Source organism: Serinus canaria, chromosome 1, assembly GCF_022539315.1.
Source record: "Serinus canaria isolate serCan28SL12 chromosome 1, serCan2020, whole genome shotgun sequence".
Lineage (NCBI taxonomy): Eukaryota > Metazoa > Chordata > Aves > Passeriformes > Fringillidae > Serinus > Serinus canaria.
This window is the reverse complement of record NC_066313.1, coordinates 50,729,060-50,752,777: the sequence shown is the minus strand read 5'-3', so window position 1 is coordinate 50,752,777 and position 23,718 is coordinate 50,729,060. Positions and strand designations below refer to the sequence as shown.

The window sequence follows — 23,718 nt, the reverse complement described above, 5'->3', positions numbered from 1 at the left end:
TGCAGACTGCTGCCTTTTAAGAAAGGTGCTGCTGTGCTCCACATCCATAAGTGGATTGTGATAATCTCCCTGACTATAAAGTTGATGCCAAGGAGCAGGATTAACTCTTCTTTTTCTGGTAAGGTGAGGAAGGAGACCCACAAATAAACTTTTTGAATCTTTCTCTCCTGACATAAGCATTTCATTTGCTCCTTGATGAATGCAAAATTCTCCCCAGGAGCTGAAATAAATTTTACTTTATAATGATGTCATACTTTTGCTACTCTTTGTCTCTAGCTTCTTCCATCTGTATTAAATCAGTCATACTGGCTGACCTGTAATGGGTCACCTAAGATCTTCCTGCACAGAAACTGAGGCAAAATAGATTTAGTAAAATGAAAAAGAAAGGTTAAGGCAAGCGACCTTGTGATGATTTTCTTTTACTGAGGGGAAAAGAGAGTTTTCATGACTCTGGTAAGGGAATGTCTTAAGCATTTCATTTCTGATGAGCAGCAGCACCTGTGGCTGATACCACCTCCCCATTCCAGAACTCAGCCTGCCTCTGAACACCTCCACTCTGGAATGTCATAGCCATCTAATTTCCCATGTCCGCTGTAGCAGCTGGGAAAGACCAGCGAAAACTGAGTACAAGGGGGGACATAGAAATCCCTCTTGTCTTCCACAGGTTCTGCAAATAGTCAGCTCCTCTCCAGTGTCCTTTGACATGGAAATATCTATGAAATGCAGAAATAACGTTGGCTGTTAAATATTAGGGCTTTATTTGCCCCATGTGTGGGAACTCAGCGCATCACCTCGGATGCTCTGAGTCCCAGGGAGACCCCTTGGGGGGCTCAGAAGTCCTGGAATGTAGCCAAGAGCACCTGGTGGCTTGATTTTGACCCTTCAAGGGTCGTGCTATCAAAGCATGAGGATATGGAAGTTTCAGAGGTTTGAATGGTGTAGGGCAGGTGTTTTTATAGAATAGAATATAGGTTTTAAGATTTTGGTACAGGGGGGTCTAATGGAGGCAAGATGGAGGATTCAGGCCCGACCTCGTGGCTTTTCTCCTTCTTCTTGTCATCCATCTTCTCTGTGATGTGTGCATTTTAGATTGGTTCATACTAAAAGTGCACTGTTTAATAAAGGTGATGGGCATTGGGGAAAAATTGTAAATATCACATACGCAATTATCAGTATAAGAATGTACGACCGCCCTAAAGGGGCAGAGAGTGCTTGTGGCTGCCTTGCTGGTCAGATCTCGGCTGGGCAGAACAAAAACCTTAGAGATAAGCTTTAATAAACAACCTGAAGACCGAACTATAGAGGAGTCCAGACTCGTCTGTTCATCGCGGGCTGCCTGCGAACCGTCCCACGCGAGCCACCCCACGCATGTCCGACAGAGACACACAGCCGATCGGACACCATGAAACCTGAGCTGCAGTAACCCCATGGAAGCCACTTTGTCTGTCACAAATGCAAAACATTTTGACTTGCCCTGACCTTCTCTTGCCTCTCTCCCACTGCTACGAGGAAGATTGTTCCTGCAGGCAGCTCGCTCCTACCTTCTGATCTAAAGTGGTCTTTTAGTAATACCCCATGCCATCTTTCTCTTCTCCCATCAAAAACCATCAGTATTCTGGGTCTACCTGTAAAGTCATCATCTGTCAGAGGAAAGAGGTGTGGCTGCGGGTCTGTAACCTAGGCAGTGATAACAGATAAAGGGCTGCCCCTGATTTCAAATGCTGGAGGAAAAAAAACATGCATAGCATTCACCAAAGCCAAATGGCTTCTTAAAACTAGCAAGCTTCCAACTGAGGCAATTCCAGCCCAGAGAACCCTTCAGAGGAGAATACAAACACATATTTCTCTCCCTACTTTTCATGGGCCCTGCTGGAAGGAGAATTCCATTGATGTTTATTTGCAGCATTCAGCTTCTGCATTTGAGAGGCATTTTGACTGACAGAGAAAAGCAAAAAGAGACAGATGTACTCACTGGGGAAGGCTTATATATAATTGAACATGTAAACATTTGCAAACCACTGTTATTTTTTACAATTGTATGAATAACATTTCCCTTGACTTGTGCTCATAGGCCTGTCAGGAGTTATGTAAAGCTGGGTACAAAGCAGCTGCCCCTGACTCACGGCACCACAGGCTCTAGGCATGCACTGTGTCACTGGTGGAGTTTTGTGCACCCCTGCTTCGAGGTACTGCATCAGAGCAAGAGGGGTGCATCACTACAACAGGGGTGTCAAAGGCACCTTTTGCCATGGCTCTGTGGAGCAAAAAGGAGCTCTACCTACTGCAAGGACTTTCTGTTGTAAACTGTCTGCCCAACTCCTCTTTATGATGTGAAGGGTCAATAAAGGAAGTTGTTTATGTTCTTACACCCTTCTGCCTATGGGAAATACCCCAAACCAGCTGAATTAGTGTCACTTGAGTGGCAGGTAATGATAGAGAGTCCTCACAAGGCATCTCTTTGGACAGTTTGTAAGAAATTGGAAAACATTTCCCTGGTCCACATTTGCAGAGGACTTTTTTAGTGCCTGATGTAGTAGATCTATTTGATTATTTTCAGCAGCATATTTTCAGTACTACTGCTTGCTGGAGGGAGTTTCCACAAAAATGAGATTTGGAGGAATTGTCACGCCCCTCCCCCCTGGTCAGAGTAAATGAGTTCTGAGTTTTGATAATGCTCTTTGTGAGTACAGTGGCTATGCTCAAAAGGAATATTGCAAGGAGAACACCCTTCTTACCCTGGGAGTTAAGCTCTCTTCAGTGGCATACATCGCTCACCATGGCAATGGGAGTTGAATTTTCCACTCTCTGAGCTCTCCTGGTTACTTAAACCAGCCTCATGTAATACTATTGTGGCCAGTGTCATTGCACCACTGAAAACTAAATGAATGAATAAATTAGAGCTCTGGCGTTTGGGATTGCTGAATTGCATCCAAGCTTTTTATTGCAGCCGTGAGCTCCTTTTGAGCTGACAGACGGGATGGTGCTTATTAGGCAGTTAGGCAGATCATTGTAAGGAACAAACGTGAGAAGTACGGGAGCAGGGCAATACATCAGGGAACTGAGACAGGATTATCTCTTAAGAAACCCCTTTCCAACACCAATTGCCTTTTGACTGCAGGGCCCCTTCTTATAACACAACAGTTTATTCTTCCTTATTGATGCAAGTAATCTAAGTTTATGGCTCCTGTCACAATCTTTTCCTCCTTGGCCTTTTAACTGCCTTGAATATAGAAGCTATTCCATCTTCTCGAAAGTTTTTGCTCCTTCAGCTTTCAGCTTTCATCCTGCTCCTATTTGTATGTCTCTAAATATTCCTCAATGTCACATTTGCAGCACTCAGTTCCCTCTTTTGTCTCATTTCTGCGCAGTTGCCTCCAAGGCTTTTTCTCAGCCCCATTTACTCTGTTTATCCACAGCCATTCTCAGCTGTGGGCAGCATTTCAGGTCCCCTCAGCTCTGCCCACCTCTCCAGGACTTGGTCAGGTGCCAGAGCTCTGTTTAGACACCCTTTGTTCCCTTGATGTGTCCATATTAGGCTCCCAACCTGTTTGTCTGGTTGCATGGTGGGTTCCAAAGAGGTTTGATAATTTGCTTAAGATGATTTACTGGTACTCCAGAGGGAGTGACCCTTTGCCCTTGGCATGGCACTTAACATTATCCATCAGTATGCCAACTTGGAGAATTAACACCAGCAGATTAATAACCCTGTAAAAAGCTGTGATTCTTTTCTGGCTGGTGTGGCTCCCTGAACTGCTGATTTTAGCTTGAAATTGCATGAGGGAAAGAGGAGAAAGGGAGGAAGAAGATGTAGCTAGGAATGTGTCTAACTATTCTTTTCAGAAGTGGCACAACATAAGATCCTCTGTGATATGAAATTTATCCCAAAGTTGTGTTTTGTGGCCATTAACCAGTGTAGGAGCAGGCTGCTGTGGGGAGGAGGAGCAGTCCTGTTGGGTGCCCCTTGTGTTGCCACCTGTGCCTGTTAGCGGTGCACTGCACGCCGTGAGCTGGAGCACCTGGAGTTCAACCCAGGGAGAGAGAATCCCGACTGCTCAGCTCTCCTCGTGGCCACAGCAAGTGGCACTGGATGCTTCCCAAAGGCAGGGGTGAGCTGTCATGCTCCAGAGGAGGCTGCTGTGCCTGGGGATGCCATTGGTGTTCGTTGTGCTGCCTGTTGTCACAGTGTGGTGTTTGTGTGTGGGGAATGAGAGGCAAGCTGAGTCTTTTTCTCCTTGGTGGAAACAAAAGGTCAATGTGACAGGACACAAGATTGTCATGTAGTATTGAAAAGCAACCTTGCTTTAATGTGTATACATGCACAAAAAAATTCTTCTAGGAGAGCTCTAAAGTGAAGATGTATTTTCCTGGAGAGGCAGAGATACAAGCCTCCATTTAACTGCACCCCTGAAATCACACCAGAGCAAGCCATTTGGCTGTGGAACAGTTGCCCCAGGAAAGCCATAAACCTTTATTGCTTGGAGACCTTTGAAATTGGACTGGACACAGTGTGGTGTTCAGCACAGATTAAAGCAATGTGCTTCAGGGAGCAAAGCACAGCAGCCTACCTCAGGGAATGAACCACCCTTTGGGAGCAGGGGACTGGATGCAAATTGTACATTTCCATCTCCAGTTTCTGCAAATCTGCTGCATGTTAGACTCAGAGACCTGAAACACAGTCATCTACTGCAGAGTACAGTGGCACAATCTTTGGTTTTTGTCATCTTAAGTTGGGTTAAGTATCACTTCCAAACTCCCATTTCTGACTCTATGTTGTTCCTTGTCTTCAGGAAGCAAAAAATGCTTATTTTCTACAAAGCAGACACGTAAATGCTTGTGGCAATATCCTGTTGGACAGGTGAGGAAGAAGTCATGATGGGAGTGTTGTGAGCAGAAGGGTGCAGACAGGGAGGAAGAAGCCTTTCAAACCATCCCTCAGTGACAGCAAGGTGGGAAGATGGCCTTTTTCTGGTTCCTGTTGTGATCCTGTTGAAGTTACCCTGACACTGCCAACAGGATTTTCAGGTGGGAATACCCAGACTGTGGATACCCCAGCCTCGTAATGATCGGGTTTTACATAAAGGCCTTTTCCACAATCATCTTAACCAAAAGTAGCAGGTATTTTCACTTTAAAGTTTAGTTGCTGTTTCTTCCTGCAAGCTGCAAAAAGTTTCTCATATATTATTTATGCTTATTTCATTTTTTAAAAGAAAACAAAACATAAATAATGAGTTGGAGTATCGAATCGTCAAGTGACACTTTTGCATGGTTTCCCAGGGGCATGTTGTTCCCAAATGAGGTATGTAGGTGCTGAGATTATCATAAGTGGAGGGGTGCACAGAATGGAAAAGATACTGTGGATTTTGCTCATTCCTAAAACACAGGATTTGTCAGCTAGTTGGATTATACCTGCTTATCACATCCTCTGGCCATTCCTTATGGCTCCTGTGAGAGAACCACTTAGCGGTATCTCAGCCTCTTCAGATCACAGCTGGATCTGCTGGGTTAAATGGCTAATTGAAGGTGAGTGCTTCAGTGTGCATTAGTCAAACCCTGTAGTTAAAATGGCAGATAATTTCCTTGTAGCTGCATGCAAAGGCAAATGTCTCTGTTTCTCTTGTTTGTGTCCATCCCCACAGCCAGCTATGAAGGGCTGCTGATTTAATTGCCTAATCTAGCAGGGCTCAGTGGCAGGGCTCTAACTTAACTCTAGCTAAGGAATTGGAACTACACAGACTTTTATTCTATGCACTCATTCCACATTTGTGTTGAACCACATAACCAGGATATCGAAGATGCTGCAGACCTAGAAGTCTGCTAGAATCTCAGACTGTGTAATTTGCTGTGGCCATCAAGACACTAGCTGAGGAGATGTGTCATATAGTGAATATTGCTTAGTGTTGGTGCCAGGAGCTGAACCTTCAGGTTCTGCAGCCCATATCACAGTCTGTGAAAGCAGCTGCGCCCACTCCTCCAGGATCAAGGGCTGTGGTGAGCTGTGCCCTTGGAAAAGTTGGGTTTGTTTATTTGCTTGCTGTTGCAATTTTTAAATCTTTTTAACACCTTCTCTCAAGGTCTCAAAGCAACACACAGAGGCAAGAAATCCCTGTGCCTTTTGGAACTATTATCCTGTCTTCCTTATGTAGGGAAAAGAAGGCTTCAAGAGGCAATATGAGTAACACAGTGGTTGCACAGAAGTCCCTGGTAGGGACAGAAGCTGTCTGTAACCTTTGGGACCCCCCCAGGTTTCTGCAGTGATCTTGGTAATGTTTCTCAGTCATTACAGTTGCAGCTTTTTTCTTTAAAAAGTAGTACCATGTAAGTTAAAGGCAAAAATAAAACAGTGCACCAGGACCTTATCTATGTATATTCAACCCCGTGTCTCTGCTGAGTTGCTCACGCTGCTCTTAAAAATTCGAACAGCAGAGAGATGGTCAGAGCTGTTTTGCTCTCCTCCAGAGCCTTGACCTGAGCACTAGCAGTGTCTGGAAGCTGCACCAGAAAGGCAGCACAGGCAGGGGGAAATGTGCTCCTTGAGCCTTGACCCTTTCTGCTTGGTTACTGTGAAAAGCCTGCAACCGAATATTCATTCATTTGTATTCAACCTGGCTGTTCTGCTTTCAGACCTCCTTTCTTGTCTGCAGCTGACAGGATGTCACGAGGAAGTGACACGGCAGTGACACTCCATATGTCATGGTCCACTTCTATTCGAACTTGATTTTTATCTAGTAATGAATCAAGCCACAGGAGTCCAGTCTGGGAAAAAAAGTCCCAGGGAAGCAAGTTGAAGCTAGAAAGTTTTTCAGTCCAGTTGGAAATAGGAATACATTACAATGCGCTTTTTCCCTCCACAGCAGACCCCGGTATTCTCTCAAGGTAGACTGGGTACAAAAGGGGTTTTGCATTATTTATTAGTGTGCCTCTGTCAGATGTAATGAGGACTATAAAGTATGTAAGAGTTTATAATTGGCTATCTGCAAGAAGTAATCCTAAGGGGGCTGTGTAAGGATCAAATAAATTATGCTTCATTATAGTAGTTATGCCAAGGATATTAGAAAATTGTTTTTGGTTGGAGGAAGAAAAATAAGGAGAAGCAGAAAAAGAAAACTCTTTGTTACTTCCCAGACCCACTGTTGTCAAAGATTTTACAGTCTGAGGGAAAATTTCAGTATTTCTCTTTAAAATTCCTGATGTGTTCCAGATGCTAAATTAGCAGTTGCCAAGATACTAGTACAAATAATGCATAAATGGAGTTTATCTAAATTGTTTTATTAATAAACTTCACTGAAGTCTCCCATGCAGTTAAGCAGGAATCCCAATTCCCCATTATCCGCCATTGGCACATCAGCTTTCAGAAATGAAACTTTTATCTCTTCCTCTCAGGGGGACAAGAATACTTGCCCCGCCCCCTCCTCCTTCCTGGAATCTAATTATTGTTCTGATAATTCAAAACAAGGATTCTGTGGCAGCAAAAGAAACAGGGAAAAAAAAAAGATGAACCACTGATCCTGGAAGCTGTGATGGTATCATTTGAAAATGAATATTTACATTTTAGAAAAGCCAGGAGTAAAGGGATCTCCATGTTTCTGACTTATTTATAGGGCTCTTCTAATGCTTTTGGATACAATTTTTGTTACAATAGAGGTACCTGTGGAGTACATAAGTTAGACAAGGAAAAGTCTTGTCAGATCCAGGAGGGAGGGAATATCCCTTCCCTTAAAGCAGTTGCTGGGAATTATTCTAGTTTTGAATAGAAAGTCAAAGGTCGACAGGGTTTCTCTCATAATAAAATATACTTGGTTTTCAACAATTTCCAGCAGTGAAAATTACTCATGCTTTTGTATATTAAGTGTAATACTTTCACAAGTCTAAAAATACATCCTATAACCCTTTTGAGACCATGGTTGCTCCAGTCTCTGTCCAAGCCATAAAGGGAGCTCTTGTTTTGAAATGCTTTAGCACACCAGTGTTCTGTATGGACAGCATTGTGTGGAAAGCAGGAGGCAGCTGCTGGGATCTGAAGCAGCAGAGGAATTGCAGCCTCCCTAAGAAGCTGAGCTCAGCCTGCACACCAAAAGCTGCTCTCCAGCTTCAGTCAGGGACTGTTTGCTGAATATATAACTCTGCCAAACAGCTTTGGCTTGGGATTGCTTGCAGGTGGTTTTATTTGCATCACAGAAATCATAGGCTGCTCATTTGATATCTGAGATATAAATTGTGGGGACTCAAGCAGGAACCAGCGGCACAAGTGGCCAGTGAGGAGCTGGATGGGTCACAGGGGTGAGCTGTTTCTGAAAGAAGAATGCAGACAATAGCCAGGGTATGAGGAGAGTTGAAAATAAGGGACTTTTCTTCCTTGAAGACTTTATAAATTGTCTAAGTACCATTGTTAGTGGCTCCTGCAGCCATCTAGCATTTACTGCATAGCCTGTTCATTTTCTGCTTCAATTTTTTTCCTAAATTCTCTCTCAATCCTTGTAGGAGGTCCAGCCAATGCTGATATTGCTCCTTAGCATTCCCTACTCCTAGGTCCAAATAAAAATTCATGTCTTGTATCTAGGAATTGCATGCTCCATTCACTAAGTATTAATCCATTAAGCCAATGATCTTGTAAATTGGAGCAGAACTACTGAGTGCTGGCAATGGTATCAAAGCATTGATTGGCTTTTACCAAGGACAGCCTTAATAGTGAAGAGTTTCTAGAAAGTCTTCCACTGCTCATAAAGCATTATTTCTAAAAAGTTTTTAGGAAGAAGGGACAAAGATGAGCTCCAAAAGTCCCACAGTTCATTTTAGGGTTTTGCTAGTTGGTATTATCACCCCCTTCAAGGTCTTAATTTCATTTAACTCTCCTTTTGGGTTCTCTCCATTGAAAGCAACAAGTTTGATTCATTTTTCAACTGCTGTCATAGTATTCTGGCATGGCTTTTTGTTTTTTGAAGGGAAAATTCCAACAGACTGTGAAGCCAGCAGCCCAGAAATCCTCTGGGAAGGAAAAAGAGCCTGTATGGAATGGCCAGTTCTAGTGGGAAAGAAAAGGAATAAATTTGGCGTACTTAATTTGTTATAGAGAAAGGTGTTGCGAAGAGGGAAGAAAATGAAATGGTTTCTTAGAGCCCCAGTAGGGGTTTAGCAGAGTCCATGCTAAAGGGTGAACTGAAATTGCCACAGGAAGATACTGGTTAGACAATGTGAAAATTTTCTGTAGCAGACACAGAGCCACAAGAACAGAATCTCTTTAAAAGATGGTGGGATCTCCTTTGTGAGGGGCCTCTTAAGAACAGATTAAACAAACAGATCTTTTGGAAGGTACAAGTAGAGCTTATCCTGACTTTGACGCTGAAAGATGATTTAAATAACTCCTTCATGTCCCTTCCAGCCCTAGTTTATTAACTAAACTTTACTGAACTAATTTCAAAATTATTTCAAAGGTAGGCTTGTGAGAAGGGAGAAGCACACACTTCTCAGTTCTTCCCTCTCAAACACTGGTTTTCATTAACAGAAGAGTCAGGTTTGTTTGAGATGTTGGCAAGGTTGTCCATATGGATTCTCTCTGAAGAGGATAAGTGAAAGTGCCAATTTTATCTGAGCTGCAGATGTGCAATATATTTGTAACAAACTGCAGCTCCTATCCAAAATCATATTTATCACATTTTGTGGCAAACTGAAAAATGGGATCTATTTGAGGAAAATTGACTTGATAGAGTACTTCTTCCCTCTGCAAATTGGATCAGTTATTGAGTTTGAATGCCTTTGGATAAGAAGCACAGAAAAAGCTGTATTTTTATTTGTTTTTAAAAATAAAAATATCTTTTTTTCTTGGATATGTCATATGATGCAAGCTTTCCAGCATGTGAAAATCATGCAGAACAAAACAGACAGTCTAACAGTATGAAACAGTATTTTGAGTGTCACACAGTTCTAATTGGAGCTGTGTTGAATCTTACCGTCCCTCTGACTGAAAACAAAGTAGCTGAGAATGGGGTAATAGTTGGTTTTAGTTTAATTGAGGAAGGCATACGTACAATCGATTTCACATGGAGTCTATTATTGCTTAGATTTAACTCCATTTCTTTCGATTTCCCACTGTAATTCAGCACAAAGGCAAACACTGAATGCACCTTTGTTCATGCATAGATTAATTCATGTGCTTAGCTGCTTGCTCTGCAAGTAGCCTTGTGAATGTAAAGGGTATTTAAAAAGCTGCTAAAAAATGCTTCAGCTACAGCAGCAAACAGTAAATGAAACTGACCTCTTCTCCACCAACTCCCATGTATTTTACAGCACTTTGTTGAGCATTATCCATCAGCAGGGGATACACTGTACAGATAGCGATGCAGTTGATGGCTTCAAGCCTGTGTATCAACTACACTGCTGGTGTGAACATTTTTGCAGAGTAGAAGGCTTAAACTTGTGAAGCACCAGTGAGAAAAGCATAAAATGAAAAGTGATTCTCAGCTGTGCTTGATGATTGCCACTGACTTTTACAGCATTATTTATCATACTCTATTTCCTATCTAGAGAAGTGATTTCCAAACTCATTTGATTTGAGGGGTGTTAGAGACTATCCAGTAGCAATGCAGAGCCATTCGGTTTTTATTACAGGTATAGATTTCCTAGTAGCATGTATGAACTTCCTTGGAAAGTACTCTGTGGTTTGCCAGAGGGTCTGCAAATATGACTTGAGTATGGTTGAAGTTTTATTGAGATGTGCAGTGATTGATCTTCTATTAATCCATGGACAGCTCAAGTGAAATAAAATCAACCCAAAAAATCTTTTAAAAGGCAAAAGCCTGGTATACAGTACTCCCCCACTGGATGCAGGCTTTGCATCCACTCCAGTTTCCCTGTGACTTTGGGGATATGCCACCAAAGTGAAGGAGTTGGCTGGACATCTTTTGTTGCTTTATTCATGATCTACAAACAATTGCTTTTTAATAAATTAGTGAACTAATAGACATGGAAAAGCAGTTATTTGGTTTAATCCGTGACTGAATATTTCCAAAAGCAGCGGAATCACTGGAGTAGTGCTCAAGAGTCAGTGCTGCAGACTTAGTCCTTAGTTTAAACGGATTCTGTTGAAAAGATATGGGGATACCTGTCCATTTAGATATGGGAATACCTGTCCATTTATCCATTTTTCTGCTTAGGCACCTTCACTGATGCAGGATATATTTCCTTCATTCCCTCCTTACAATCTGTCATGAGATCAGTTCATGTATTGGGAAATCCTTCGAGCATGGAGCTTCTGAAAAGTTCTGTCTAGTTTTGGCCCGTTTGCTATTGAAATTCATATTAATGAAAAGGAATATGCCTTATCTACTATGAAATATGCCTTATCTACTATGACTACATGGAGAGTTATGCATTTTGGGAAGTTAGTTATTAAATTTCCTTTTATTAATTACAGTAGGCACCCTTGTGTTTCTAATGGAAGGATTTCTATTTAAATACATTATGCCATATGCCATATGCTGATCTAGACTCTTTGAACTGTCAAGCATTTGAATCTGAGTCACAAAACTATGGAGTGAGCACACAGATGGGTTGTCACATACAAAAGTCTGATGGCATGTGATAACACTCAGGCTTTTTTTTGCTTTTTTTTTTTTTTTTTTTTTTTTTTTGCCATAAAGCTTATAATATACAAGCATTGACCATGGCTTGCCAAACAGAAATGAGCTGACAATTAAACTCCATAGTGTTTTCTGGAGCTCTTCAAGCATTTCAGTTCCACTCTGCAGACTCACTCTGCCTTTAACTGGACCATGTCACATCCTTTTCGGAACAATTGGTGTCAATCATTTTATTGTGCAACAGATTCTGGGAGAAATGACACAGAGACTTGCCAAAGCTAGCTCTGATTGGTGGCAATTGAGGCAGACCAAGGCCATTTTGAAGCAGCAACTTTTTTCAGTACAAGTTGTTTTCTTTTGAAGTCAAGCATACAGGTTTACACTCAGGAGAAACACAGTTTCTCCTTCGATCTTTTCCTTCTCCCTTAAAATTCAGGTAATTTCCCATAAAGGAAGAGAACTGATGACAGGAATTGAGATATTTGCATCTTCAGGGCAGAATGAGGGCAGAAGCATAGAAGATAAGGGATAAAGAAAAGCACAAGTAACTTTGGGCCGGGTTCATACACTTTATAAAGGTGTTTACAACACAGCTATTTTCCCTTGAGGTAGGTTTCTAAGCTCACTTTAAGATCAATAGATATCCAGGGTGGAACTCATTAGGCTAAATCTAGATGCCTTGCACTGTTAGAAATACCTTCGGGTCTGCAAAATCTTTGTTTGGTCTGGCAGGTATGAGAGAGGACTTAGGGGAACCTTGCACTGCTCTGGAGAGGCAGCTAAAGGAGCAAGATACTAAACAGCAATTAAACTGGAAGAAGGTGACATATTTGGGTGGCTAAATCCCACTGTGGGTTTGTACTGCCAGTGAAGCACAAATCAAGTCACTGACCTACAAGTGCTTAGTGCCATTTGAGATGGCTTTGGCTATTCCACCTCCAGCTGCTAATCCAGATGCATTGGCTTTCCCTGCTGCCTCTCTGCCATGTCTGCCAGTGCCGTGTGAATGTCTTTGCTGTCTTAAGAGTTCTGTGAGCTTAGATGTGTCCTAGTCACAGACCTATGTTTATGCATTCTTTAAGATGAGAAAAAATGTCTTCTAGGCTCCCCCAACTGTACTGACAAAGATCTCAACTCTGAGAGTTTTGAAAATTTCCCTCTCTGAGTGTGAAGCACCTGTGTAGTAATGAGCACACCACCTTTGATCAAACAAAAACCAATGTGAAGTGATGTTTCATCTGTCAGAAAACTCCCATCTGTACCCTCCATTGCCCCGTGCTCTGTCACAGTGAAAGTGACGGCTGTAACTCTCCCATGACACAGCACTTTGCTGGCTGGATGCTGACACACATTTGTAATACCTTTTTTAGGCTTCCTCTGCCACTGTCCCCACTTTCCAAGAGCTCTAGTAGTCAGGTGGCATTTCCTCACTGTGCCTGTTTGTCAAGGCTGGGAGCCAAGCAGGTGCCAGGCAATGCATGCTCATGACAGTGTGGAGTAACCCAAAGTAACACAAAAAGTCTCAGGAAGGGTATGGGGCTTGACAGTCAGAAAAAGGGGGGCTAAGTAAAGTCAAATGGTGTGAATTAAAACCTGGAGTCCAGAACCAGAAGACAAAGGGTGGTGGGGTATTGCTCTTGGTGGAAAACCCTATTTCCATCACTTTCAAGATTAAGCAGTGTCATTGGAGGCAAGATGTGCAAGCTGAATGTTGTAGCATTTTATTCCTTCTGGTTTCTGTTGTTCTTATGCTTAATTTTGCTTTGCATGTAAGAGACCCTCTAACATCCTGCTACAGGAAAACTGTGATGGAAACACCTTGACCTGAGTGAAACCCTGAACTAACTTGCTGTCTCCCATGTCATGACCCTTGAAAGAGGAATAGGAGGAAATTTGGTGCAGCATAGATTTATTTCTCTGTTTGTGCCCCCACTGCCTGAACACTGGGACGAAGGAGTCCCTTACTGAATTCATTCACATTTGTGAATTCATAGGGTTGTACCCTGTCTCAAATGAGGTACATTAAGCTCAGGCTCAATAAAGAACCAGTCAAATGTCCCATGTTTAGTGACTACTAACTAAAGAAAGAACTTTTGCCCAAAGTGTTGATCTTGTGTTTAATCCTTATAAAAGCCCATTTCAGCTCCATGTCTGGGTTTCCTGAGGGACAGATACTAGCAGCAACGGAAAGGATTGGTGTGATCACATTTCTCTAACAGAAGAGCAACAGAGAGACCAAAGAACAAAGTGATGGTGCTGAGAAAAGGTAGAAGTGTCACCCTAAAGAAGGAGTGTTCTGGGTGAAGTGTTGGGAGCTGCCAGTATAAAGACACTGTTTCTCACTGACTGAATTGATGCTGACTCCTGTGGGCATGGGAGCCAGGCTGCCTGAAGCTGGCACAGCCTTGCTCCCCTCTTTCTTCTGTGGGGTCCTGCTGTTCTGCCCAGGTGTTTGTCCTTATCTGTTCTGACCCTCTCCTATCACTCCATTGCTGCTTGGTGTCAGCTCCTGGAGGTTTCTTTGAACAGGGACTTCTGAAGTTGTGTCTACTGGAGTATTTCACATCCCAGTTTTTAACCAATTCTTCTTTAAGCTCATTGTTGGCTAAGGTGTGTCTGAAAGCAACAAACAACTTCAGGGGCCAGCTCTGTTTTACTTTCACACTCTGGAGTCACTTTTATTGAGGATAAATGCTTTAAAATCATTACAGTGAGGTGAGTTTTAAAATCACAAGAAACAGAGAGTCGATGTCTGTGCTGCATCTAAAAATTGGTTTTGTTTTGCTTGTCAAGATTACTGTACCTTCAAGTGACAGATGGGAATGTGAAAACTTTCTATCATCCTTGAACATTCAGTCTGGCTAATAGAGAAAAAATGTGAAAGGAAGAATCATCATTAAAATGGTCTTGAAAGTGATGACTTCCAAATTATTGTCTGTCAGCTTCTCCATATGGCCGGAATATCTGTCAGATGAACAGTATACATTAGAAATTCCTTTCAAAACAAACAAAAAAAAGGCAAATTTTCTTTTTGGTCAGATCTGAAAATAAAAGGGGAAAAAGTAGATAACAGGGGAGAGAAATGAGGAAGATAATTTGAAGTAGATATTTCTCACTAAAAAGTGACTATACAAAAAGAAACCTTCAGTTCTGGTTTTATTTTTCTTTGCAGAACATACATCAAGTCTAGCCCATTCCTTTTATTTTTCCAAGTGAAAATACAAATTGGATTTTTACGATGACAAGGCCCACTGAAGGGCTCCTTCCTTCTTCAGAGACTTCCCAGGGTCCCTGTTACAGCAGTGCAGACCCCTCTAACTGTTGGGCAAGGAGGCATTTATGGTGCCCAGCAGTCCCTTTCACGGCATTCACAGGGTGTAACTGTCTGGAGCTGAGGATATACAAAAAATGAATGCATGTAAAAAGCTTTTAACAAGCCCATAATCAAGGAAAGCCACCAAGGGTTCAGTTACCATTTTAAAGTGCATTTTGTAGCAGCAAGCCTCTGAGGCTGAGTCCAAAGCTAAGTGCCTCATTCAATGCCATCACCACCTCTCTTTATTCATCAAACTGGTGGCTCTCATCATCAGACTTGTCTGAATCATGTGCTTAGATTCACCCTAGGCAAGGGAGAAGGAAGGAGACTATCGAAAGTTTGTCTTTATTTAACAGACTTTTGGGGGATGCAGTCATCAATTGGACTGACACAATAACCAAGAATGAGCCATTTAGCAATCAGGGAACACTGTGCCCTCAACAAATGAGAGGAAGAGCTGTAAAACAGAACTGTCAGCTATGAATGGTCAGGACAGTTGCAATTAGTTTATGATGTTATTGTTTCAGGCTCATAAGGTCCTTGAGTGGAGGCTCCCATTGAAGCCACAGTAGTAATCTGAGGACAGCCCACCACAGGGATTTGCAAGTTTCCTTTTTTGTGCACTGGGTTTTGCTGATAGGTCTTGGTGTTTATGAATGCAGTCATTTTGCCCACAGCAAAATCTGGTTAATGTCTCTTGGTTTGTTAATCCTTCTTTATTTATCCTGTATTTATTGTTCAAGACTTGCTCATATCCAGGATATTCTTGGAGATATTAACAGTGCTTAATATTTTACCTCTAGGAGTAAGCTGTTTGCTGCATGCCACAAATCATTTCTTTATCACTTCAAAGATGAGACCTAAATCTGTGCCAAGCCACTAATGTAATTACTGTCCCTTCCCTGCCACATCCACCATATGCAGAACCTGTTATATGTAATTATTTTCAATCACAAACACCACTCCAGACAGATAAGATCATCTTTCAGGTGCTAAGTGTTACTAAAATATGATCATGCATTATACTCACAGCAAGAGTGACAGGGAAGGCAGTCTGGAAGGGACAAGGATTACTCTGCATGGTTTAATATTAAGGCATCCACTGTCTGACCCCCTGGTTTGCAGTTTTACAATCTGTAGGTCTGGGCAGCTCCTTCCTTAGCCTGGTTTTAGATCACTTTTTGAAGGGATCCATCATTCTTCATGGACCACGCAAAGAGCCTAGGGGCTGTCTGGGACCCTCTTAGATACTGAAGCCAAGGTCTTAATTCCAGTTTTGGATTGCCAAGGCTGGTTGTGCTCAGTCAGCCCTGCATTTCTCTCCCCATGCCTTGCTAGCACACTGAGCCAGATGCAGCATTCACAGTAGGAGTGTTTCACAGAGCCTGTTTCATTCCCAAGTATGGAACCTCTCCAGAAATGCTGGTCTGTGACAGTGCCAACACCTCCACTGGTACATGCTACATCATCCAAAACAGCTGCAAAGTGCCACCAGCACCTCCACTTGCTGACTCGCCCCATCCCACTGACTGGGTCCCTCCCACCTCGAGGCTTCAGCCCCTTTTGTGAAGGTGTCATTTAGGGATCTGTGCATTTCCTTCCCCTTTCAATTTCTTTTCATGACTGTAGTGGATAATGAAAGATGACAGAGGATGGTAATTACAGCAGATTGTTGGTTTTGGTTTTCTTCCTTTGTAAAAAAATGTTATAGGCATCCTAAGCATTTTAAGCAGCTGTAAAGATGGGTGTGGTGTCCTGGGTAGCATAGCTGGCTAAATGCAATAACTGTAGAGCAGGCCAGAATGTGACTTTTGAGGTAAACTAGTAACTGCTCTTTACTGAAGTTGCAAAATTAGCTTAATGATTTCCACTGGGTTTGCAGCCCTTGGATTCTACTTGGATCTTTCACTGAATGTTGCAGCTGTTCAGCAGGATCTACATTCTCTGTGATTAAATAAATTGGCTGTGAGCATGTATGAATTATTAGTGGTAATGGTATGCAGCCTTTTTGCTTTTGCAGGATCTGATCCACACAATTTCTTACAAACAGGGATGGGTTGATTAGAAGGGAAGGAAGGGACTGAGGGGCTTTTGCCCAAGTCTTATGCACACTACAGGTATGCTGCACATTTTCAGTGCATACAATAAGGGACCCCAAATGCCAGCTCTCAGCTTCAGTGCCCATGCAGACCAAGGCAGTATCAGCCCTGTTGAAGTCATGTAGAATTCTGCTGAAAGCAATGGAACATGACACACACATGCTCATAGATATAAATATACATCAGGGTATAAAGCAAAGCTTGTGAAATTTTTCCTTGCTGACTAGCAGGCTCTAAATCTTTGTGGAAATCTTATGTTGATGGCAAATCCCTGAGCCTGGCCTGGACCAGGACTTCTTGCCTGCAAGAAGTCCTGGAGAACACGAGTGAAGTGTTTTGTCAAGACACAAATCCACAGCAGGTGCATATGCACCACAAAATGCAACTGTCTGAAGGTCAGTCAAAACTGGCTGAAAACCAGTGATATCAAAGGGCATTGCAGGGCAACAGCTTTAAGTCTTGTGGCCAGAACCTGTGACAAAACAAGTATTTATAGAAGACTTTTTGCCAGATGGGAACTCCTGACACTCTGCTGGTCTCTGAAAGGTGTTGTGTTCACTCAAAGAAGTATGCGAGCTTGCCCATGGCTTTATACCTGGTCCTTTGCACATAAGCCTGCTTACAAAGCACCACTCGTGCTTTGGGGTCATGTGGCAGCACCAGCAATAGGCAGCAGGTTCCCATTTGATCTCGTCATCACAGTCAGTACAGGCTGTGAGGAAAAGAAGCTGCACTGATCAGTGACTGGTGAAACTCAGTGCTGATAAAGCCCCTACCCAGCTGGAGAGACAGCTGTCACGGGGATAAGAAAGCTTTCTGACATAGTTTTCCCTTATTTGGTTTATCTCTTAATAGGAGGCACAGCTAGTGGTGAGGCTCACTGGTGGGTGCTGTGGGCTGGTTGTTAGACAGTGTTGGAATGGCTTTAAGGGCCAGCATCAATGAGTGAGCCCTTTTGGAGCAATTAAACATTACAGTATATCGCATTGCTAAGGAATTTTTGACTGAACCCCAGAATTTATTTTCACTGAAACTGGGCTTTGAACTTACAGACATGAGTGTACAGAAATGGGAAAAGAGGGAGCTAAATAGGGAAGGAGATAAATTGCCAAGGTTTGTGATCACTGATCCACTGTAGAATCAGAGACAGAAAGAGCGAACAGGTACTCATGTTTGGAAAAGGATGAGCTGTGTTTGGAGAGTGGCAGTGGAAAGTCCCGTGAGCAATACTCGTGGGAAAAAACCCAAACAACAACCTGTTGCTGCAACAAAACCTAAAGAGAGCTGAAAACAAACAGTCTGTGAATGCAATGGGCACTAGACACTCTTGCCACCTGAGGAGAGTAATTGGCAAGGGCTGAGTGAGAGCTTGTTCTGGGTTTGGAGGAGCAGCATTGTTATGCTAATAGTCCTTTCACTTGCCTGCAGTGCTGCTGTTGTGCTCTCCTGGAAGAACTGGGCAGGAGGCTTTCCCAGGACCTGTTTGTGAGGAAGGGCTGGCTGCAGTTTAATCTGGTCCAAGGCAGGCGGGTGCAAGCCCTACTACCTCCTTCATTCATCTCCCTGCCCTCGCAACAGAGCCCTTTGGGCGTTTGCAAGGTCTCCCAGACAGTCTGTTCAAGTGCACCAGCTGGGTGCAAACAGCCCAGCCAGGGCACTTCACTTTGGGCAGAGCAGCTCCTGAGCTGTGGCTGCCTGGGCTGGCACTGGGAACCATGAGCAGTGTCAGAATCATGGCAGCACTGGCTGGGGCTGCCACAGTCCACTGGTCTGTGAAGCTGACTCTGGCATCTAGGTGCTCTTCCTCCCTTCCCCAGCCATTCTCATGGCTCAGCGGTGATGTTCCTTCCTTGCCCTATGGGGTCCTGTCCCTTCCTAGCACACCACCCATGCTATCTGTGCTTCACAACACCTTCTTGTTTAACTGTTCAAGAGAGAATCAGCAGGGGCTTTTTTGAGAGTCTTAAGCTGTCTTTTACAAAAGTAGACTCAGTTTTGGCCTAAATTCTCTTGTCTGAGAAACATCCTTTCTGAGAATTTAATTAGAAGTGACTCTCATTTACATGGATTCTGCCAGCTGCCCTTAGCTCTACAGCCCTAGGGGAAAAAAAATGAAACGATCCTGTGAAAGATATTAGTGAGGACATTAGAAGCAACCATACCCAGATCAGGCAAAGTTCTGAAAATACCTAGTATTCAAATGTCCTTAATTGCTTTTCTCCTGTCACAGCTGTTGAGTGAATGCTCCATCTGAGAGAGGGCTGCCTCAGGGATTTCTTTTTCATTATGTGATGTAGATATGGAGACAGGAGCAGGCAATAACTGCTCAACAAGGGAAGGAAGAAGTAGGCTTGAGCAGCAAGAAGAAAATTGAACTTAGTGGAGGAAGATCCATGAAGCTAATATTGGGCTTAAACAGGGGCAGGCATGCTTGGAGGAGCAGCAGAGAAGCTGCTGAGCTGCTTTGGTAACAGCCAAGATGCTAAGAGCATTAAACATCTTTTGAAGAAGAATGAGATACCACTTCTGGGCTTCAGGGCCTTGTTCAAGTGTGTCTTTGAGCAAATCAAAAACATAATAAAATGATTTCCATATCTTACAGGAACATCAGCAATATGAGAAGCTTAGGAATCTTGAGAAGGGAAACAGTAGAAAGGAATGGCAAGTTCCAGGCCCTGAGCCATCATCCCTCTCAGAACTCTTGTTAGACTGGTGTGATGTCCACAGTGACTCTGTCTCAACACCCAGGGCTTTCCTGCCCTGGGAGCATGGCAGCAGAAGTGCTTTGCAAGGGAGCACTGCTCCTTATTGTCAGGAGAGGAGGAGCAAGATTATGTGAGGTCGAGAGGTATGCCCAAAGGCAGTAAGTGACAGCTGTAGGGCTTGAAACCTTGTGTTCTGCCTCGTAGGTAAAGGGCAGCCCTGCAAACCTTGGGAGGGCTTGCTTGGCTTTATAGCCTGTGGAGTGTCAGGTGCTCCTGGACCATTATCTTCACAGTGATTTGTTTCCAATGTCATCAGTAAGATGTGATGCAAAGAAGGCAACATTTAAATATTGTAACATACATTGAAATGGTCTCTCTAGGCTGTCTGTGTAAAATGCTTTGCCAGCTACATCGACCTTTTGGCAGCTGCTGCAGTGACAGCTGAGAATGCAATATGATAAAAATGCCACTTCTGCAAAACAGTCATGGTGCACGGGCCCATTGCTGATTCCCTGCGACATCTTGTGAAGGGACAGGATTTGCCAAGACACATGTGTTTGGGGCAGCACCGGGGCTGGAGAAAGCAAAGTGTCTTGTGAATGTTAAACCAAGTATGATAACATGTAAATGACTCAAGACCTCAGTTGTTTCCACTGAATGAATCAGGAAAACTTTGTGGAGTGTGTTCCTGTGGTATGCATTGATCAAGTGATATGAAACCATTACTCCCTTGCTTTTGAAAGAGTGAAAAACAAAGCAAAATGACAACAGATTAGCACAACAGACAGTTTTCCTGATAGAACCTAGGTGGACCCCGATTGATTGTTGTTTTAATTAATCAGATGTAATAAGCTCGTAAATTCTGGCATTAATGCACTTCTATTTAACCACATGTTGTGTATTCCAAATTGCATATTAAGCCATTCTGGAGAGTAGAAGAGGAGTCTAAAAGCTCTCAGATAAAAGCTTCAGAAGCTGAGCATGGCTTCTGTTGCTGAGCTACTCAGACTGGCTCCATCCCACAGACCACCTCTAAAACACTAGAGCAGAAGGCAGCAGTCCAATCATCTGTTTTTAGGAGAAGAAGAGACTTTTTTTTCTCTGGGATTCCCAAATTGCAGTTTGACACTTTGATTTCCAAGTGGCAGTGTTTAAGCTAATGTCAACTGCTTGTATAAACTTTTATTTCCTTTTCTCTCCACAGGTTTGTTGATTGGCTCTGGTTGTGCCCTCTATCCTCTTGGCTGGGACAGTGAAGAAGTCAGACAAACCTGTGGTAACCTTTCCAACCAGTTTGAATTGGGTGAGTCATCACCAGAGCATCTCAGCCACATTAGAGTCTTCTATTTGTTGGCCAAAAAAGCAAACTAGGACTTTAAAAGCACAATCTTGGGGAAGCAATGTACCAGTGTGTGGTAGTCTAATCATATTGAATAATTCTGGAATGGTGCTGAGGCAGGGGATTTCAGATGGATCTCCGGAAATATTTTCCAGAAGAACATTATAAAAGAAAATATATGAATTTATGTATGTATATGTGCGTATTTTAAGAAATAAATCAGATTTAATGGTCTTGCAATATGGGAGCTAACACTCCTGGAGGTCTTGACAGGGTAGATCGAGGCAGCCCGTCACAGCTCACGTCAAGGTAATTCTCCACGAGTGCAATTGGCTGTCTTTGAATTCTGGGATGTTTATGGCCTTCTAACCCAAGCCTAGAGTGTATTTGTAGGTGACTCACATACTTGGGAAGCTGGCAAATAGCACTTACACCCTATGTTTGCTTTCTCCCAAACAAGCTACTTGTCTTACTGCTGCTGACTGCACTGCGCCTGGAATGAGAGCCAGGGATGCAGCCACACGGGGCTCACACCTGTGCTTTCTCTGCAGGGGCTCTAGAAAACAAGGGAACAGCAGCTACCTAAGGATTAAGCAATGTGGATGATCAGGATCTGATGTGTGAATGCACATCTGAGTCCTTGTTTAGCTGGAAGGATCAATGCAGTCGCTGATACCCTTTTCTATAAGTATTCCCTGATCCTGTGCCACTTGACGAAGAGAGGGATCTGCAATCCTCCTGAAGTGTAGGAGGGACTGAGCACCTTGACTGCCCACTGACTTGAGAGTTTCTGCTCCTAAGCATACAGAGCTCCCCATTTCCAGCTCTTGAAAGCTAAACCTTAGTTAAGCATAGAAATTCTTTCCATAGGTGTGTGCAGGACTTGTGCAGGGCCTGACAGTAATCCCAGTGCAAGGAATAGTAGATAAAAATGGTCTAATGGGTTAAAGACAAACCTGCTGCATCATCTCTTGATTTTACACTCATGTTCCTGTCAGATTTCAGGAGTAAGGAGATTTGTTTCCACCTCAGAGGTATTTCTTGTCAGGATGTGCAATAGAATTGAGGTTGAAAGATTAAAAATTACTGCTTTGGTAGAGATGCTCCAGGCCACTCCCCCTACAGAATTCCTGTGATGTTTTGAGTACATTTGATCTGGCAGGGGACCAGAAATTCTCATAACCAGTATTAGCACCCTTCACTACAGCGCCACTGATGTCTTATCAGCAACCACCTATGGTGTTGCTCAGAGGATGTTTAATATACTCTAGAAGTTTTACCTTGTTATTCTGAACTTTAATATCCTTCTGTGCTGTTAATATTAAATTTGCTCTTCAGCAAAGTATAAAAAGTTCCTGCAAATTTTTTATTCACTTAATAATAGAAAGTTTTAAACACAGAGGAGAGAGAACAATAAGAACAGAAATATGTAGTTAACTAGCAGAGAAAAAATGTTCCAGAACTTAGATTCCCAGCTCCATGGAAAGATATGTCAAAGGATGTAGTAGAAAGACCAGGCAAAACTCTGTAGTAACTGTTGCAGGGAAGATTCAGGTTCATCCCTGCCTAAGTCCAATCCTCTGTGGAAGCCTGAAGTAGTTCCGGCCAGCCCATTGAGCAGTGCACCCTTTGAAAGGCCACCTAGCACCTCACTGGTGCACACTGGTTCCTGCTCTTCCGTGCCAAGCATCTGAGCAGCTCTGCTTCTGGGGCTCCAGCTTGTGTCTCATGTTTGTTCCCAGGTGCAGAATATTACCTTCCAGGTTATTTCTCTGCAGAGTCACAGAAGGTGGGTGTTTTGACAGGGTGAGCTCTTCAAAGCACTTGGGCTGTTACCCAAATACAAACGGTTTCCCTTAAACACTGTCATGTCCACAGTCAGAGCAGTCTCTAAGACCACCTTCACTGTCTCAGTTTTGACTCATGAGTCAGATATTTGCATAAATTGAGTCATTCTGACTTAAAAGTCAGTGAAGAAACCAAAGTAAAAAATGTCATCTGGCAGCTTTCCTTCCAGGTATGTAGGACCAAGAGAAGTCTTGCTTTAACTGTGATGTCTCTCTGTGTTTTCTGGAGCTGGAGCACGCAGCTCCTGTGTGACACATGCCTAGACTTGACAGCAGTGCTGGTCTCACTGATCTGCTGCAATTATATGTCAACACATTAATTAACAGATCATAATGAGAGCTGAAATTTGCTGCAGTGATTTCTGCTAGGCAGCCCTGCCACTAAACCTCTCCTTTCCATGTACATTGGCAGTGAACTTAAATGCTTGGCTATGATTTTTTTTGCTTAAGGTCAGTGTCTGTTTGACGGTGTGTTATCAAAACCATCTGTAAAGAAGAGGTACTGTCCGAGGGCCATTTAATAACCACGCTGCTTGTCTTCCATAAATACCTCTTGGTTGGTGATAACTCCAACCCTCTATGTCTCTTCTGAATCACTAAGGACTGGCATACTCATTATAGCCTACAGGCCAAAAATGATGTTTCAAAGTCTTAATCTTACTACGTCTCAAGACAAATTAAAGTAATTATTGCTTTCATTTGAATATTTAATTTGATTAAGCTGTAATGATATGCTTTCTGTTCCTGAGCCTGTGAAATGGGTTGCCTGAAGAACCATGCTGCATTCAAAATCTGCTCTCAGAAATCCTGAGCTGCTGTGAGCCCTGCACTGTTTGCTA

General features: G+C 43.0%; 1 protein-coding gene across 2 annotated transcripts in view; it reads left to right on the top strand.

Moving 5' to 3' along the window:
* LHFPL6 (LHFPL tetraspan subfamily member 6) overlaps window positions 1–23,718 on the top strand; it is a 136,782-nt gene that overhangs the window by 102,331 nt on the left and 10,733 nt on the right. For both annotated transcript variants that reach the window (XM_050970565.1, XM_030234732.2), the window contains exon 3: window positions 20,898–20,996. In XM_050970565.1, coding sequence (XP_050826522.1) covers window positions 20,898–20,996 — 99 coding nt within the window. The remainder of the gene's footprint in view (window positions 1–20,897; window positions 20,997–23,718) is intronic.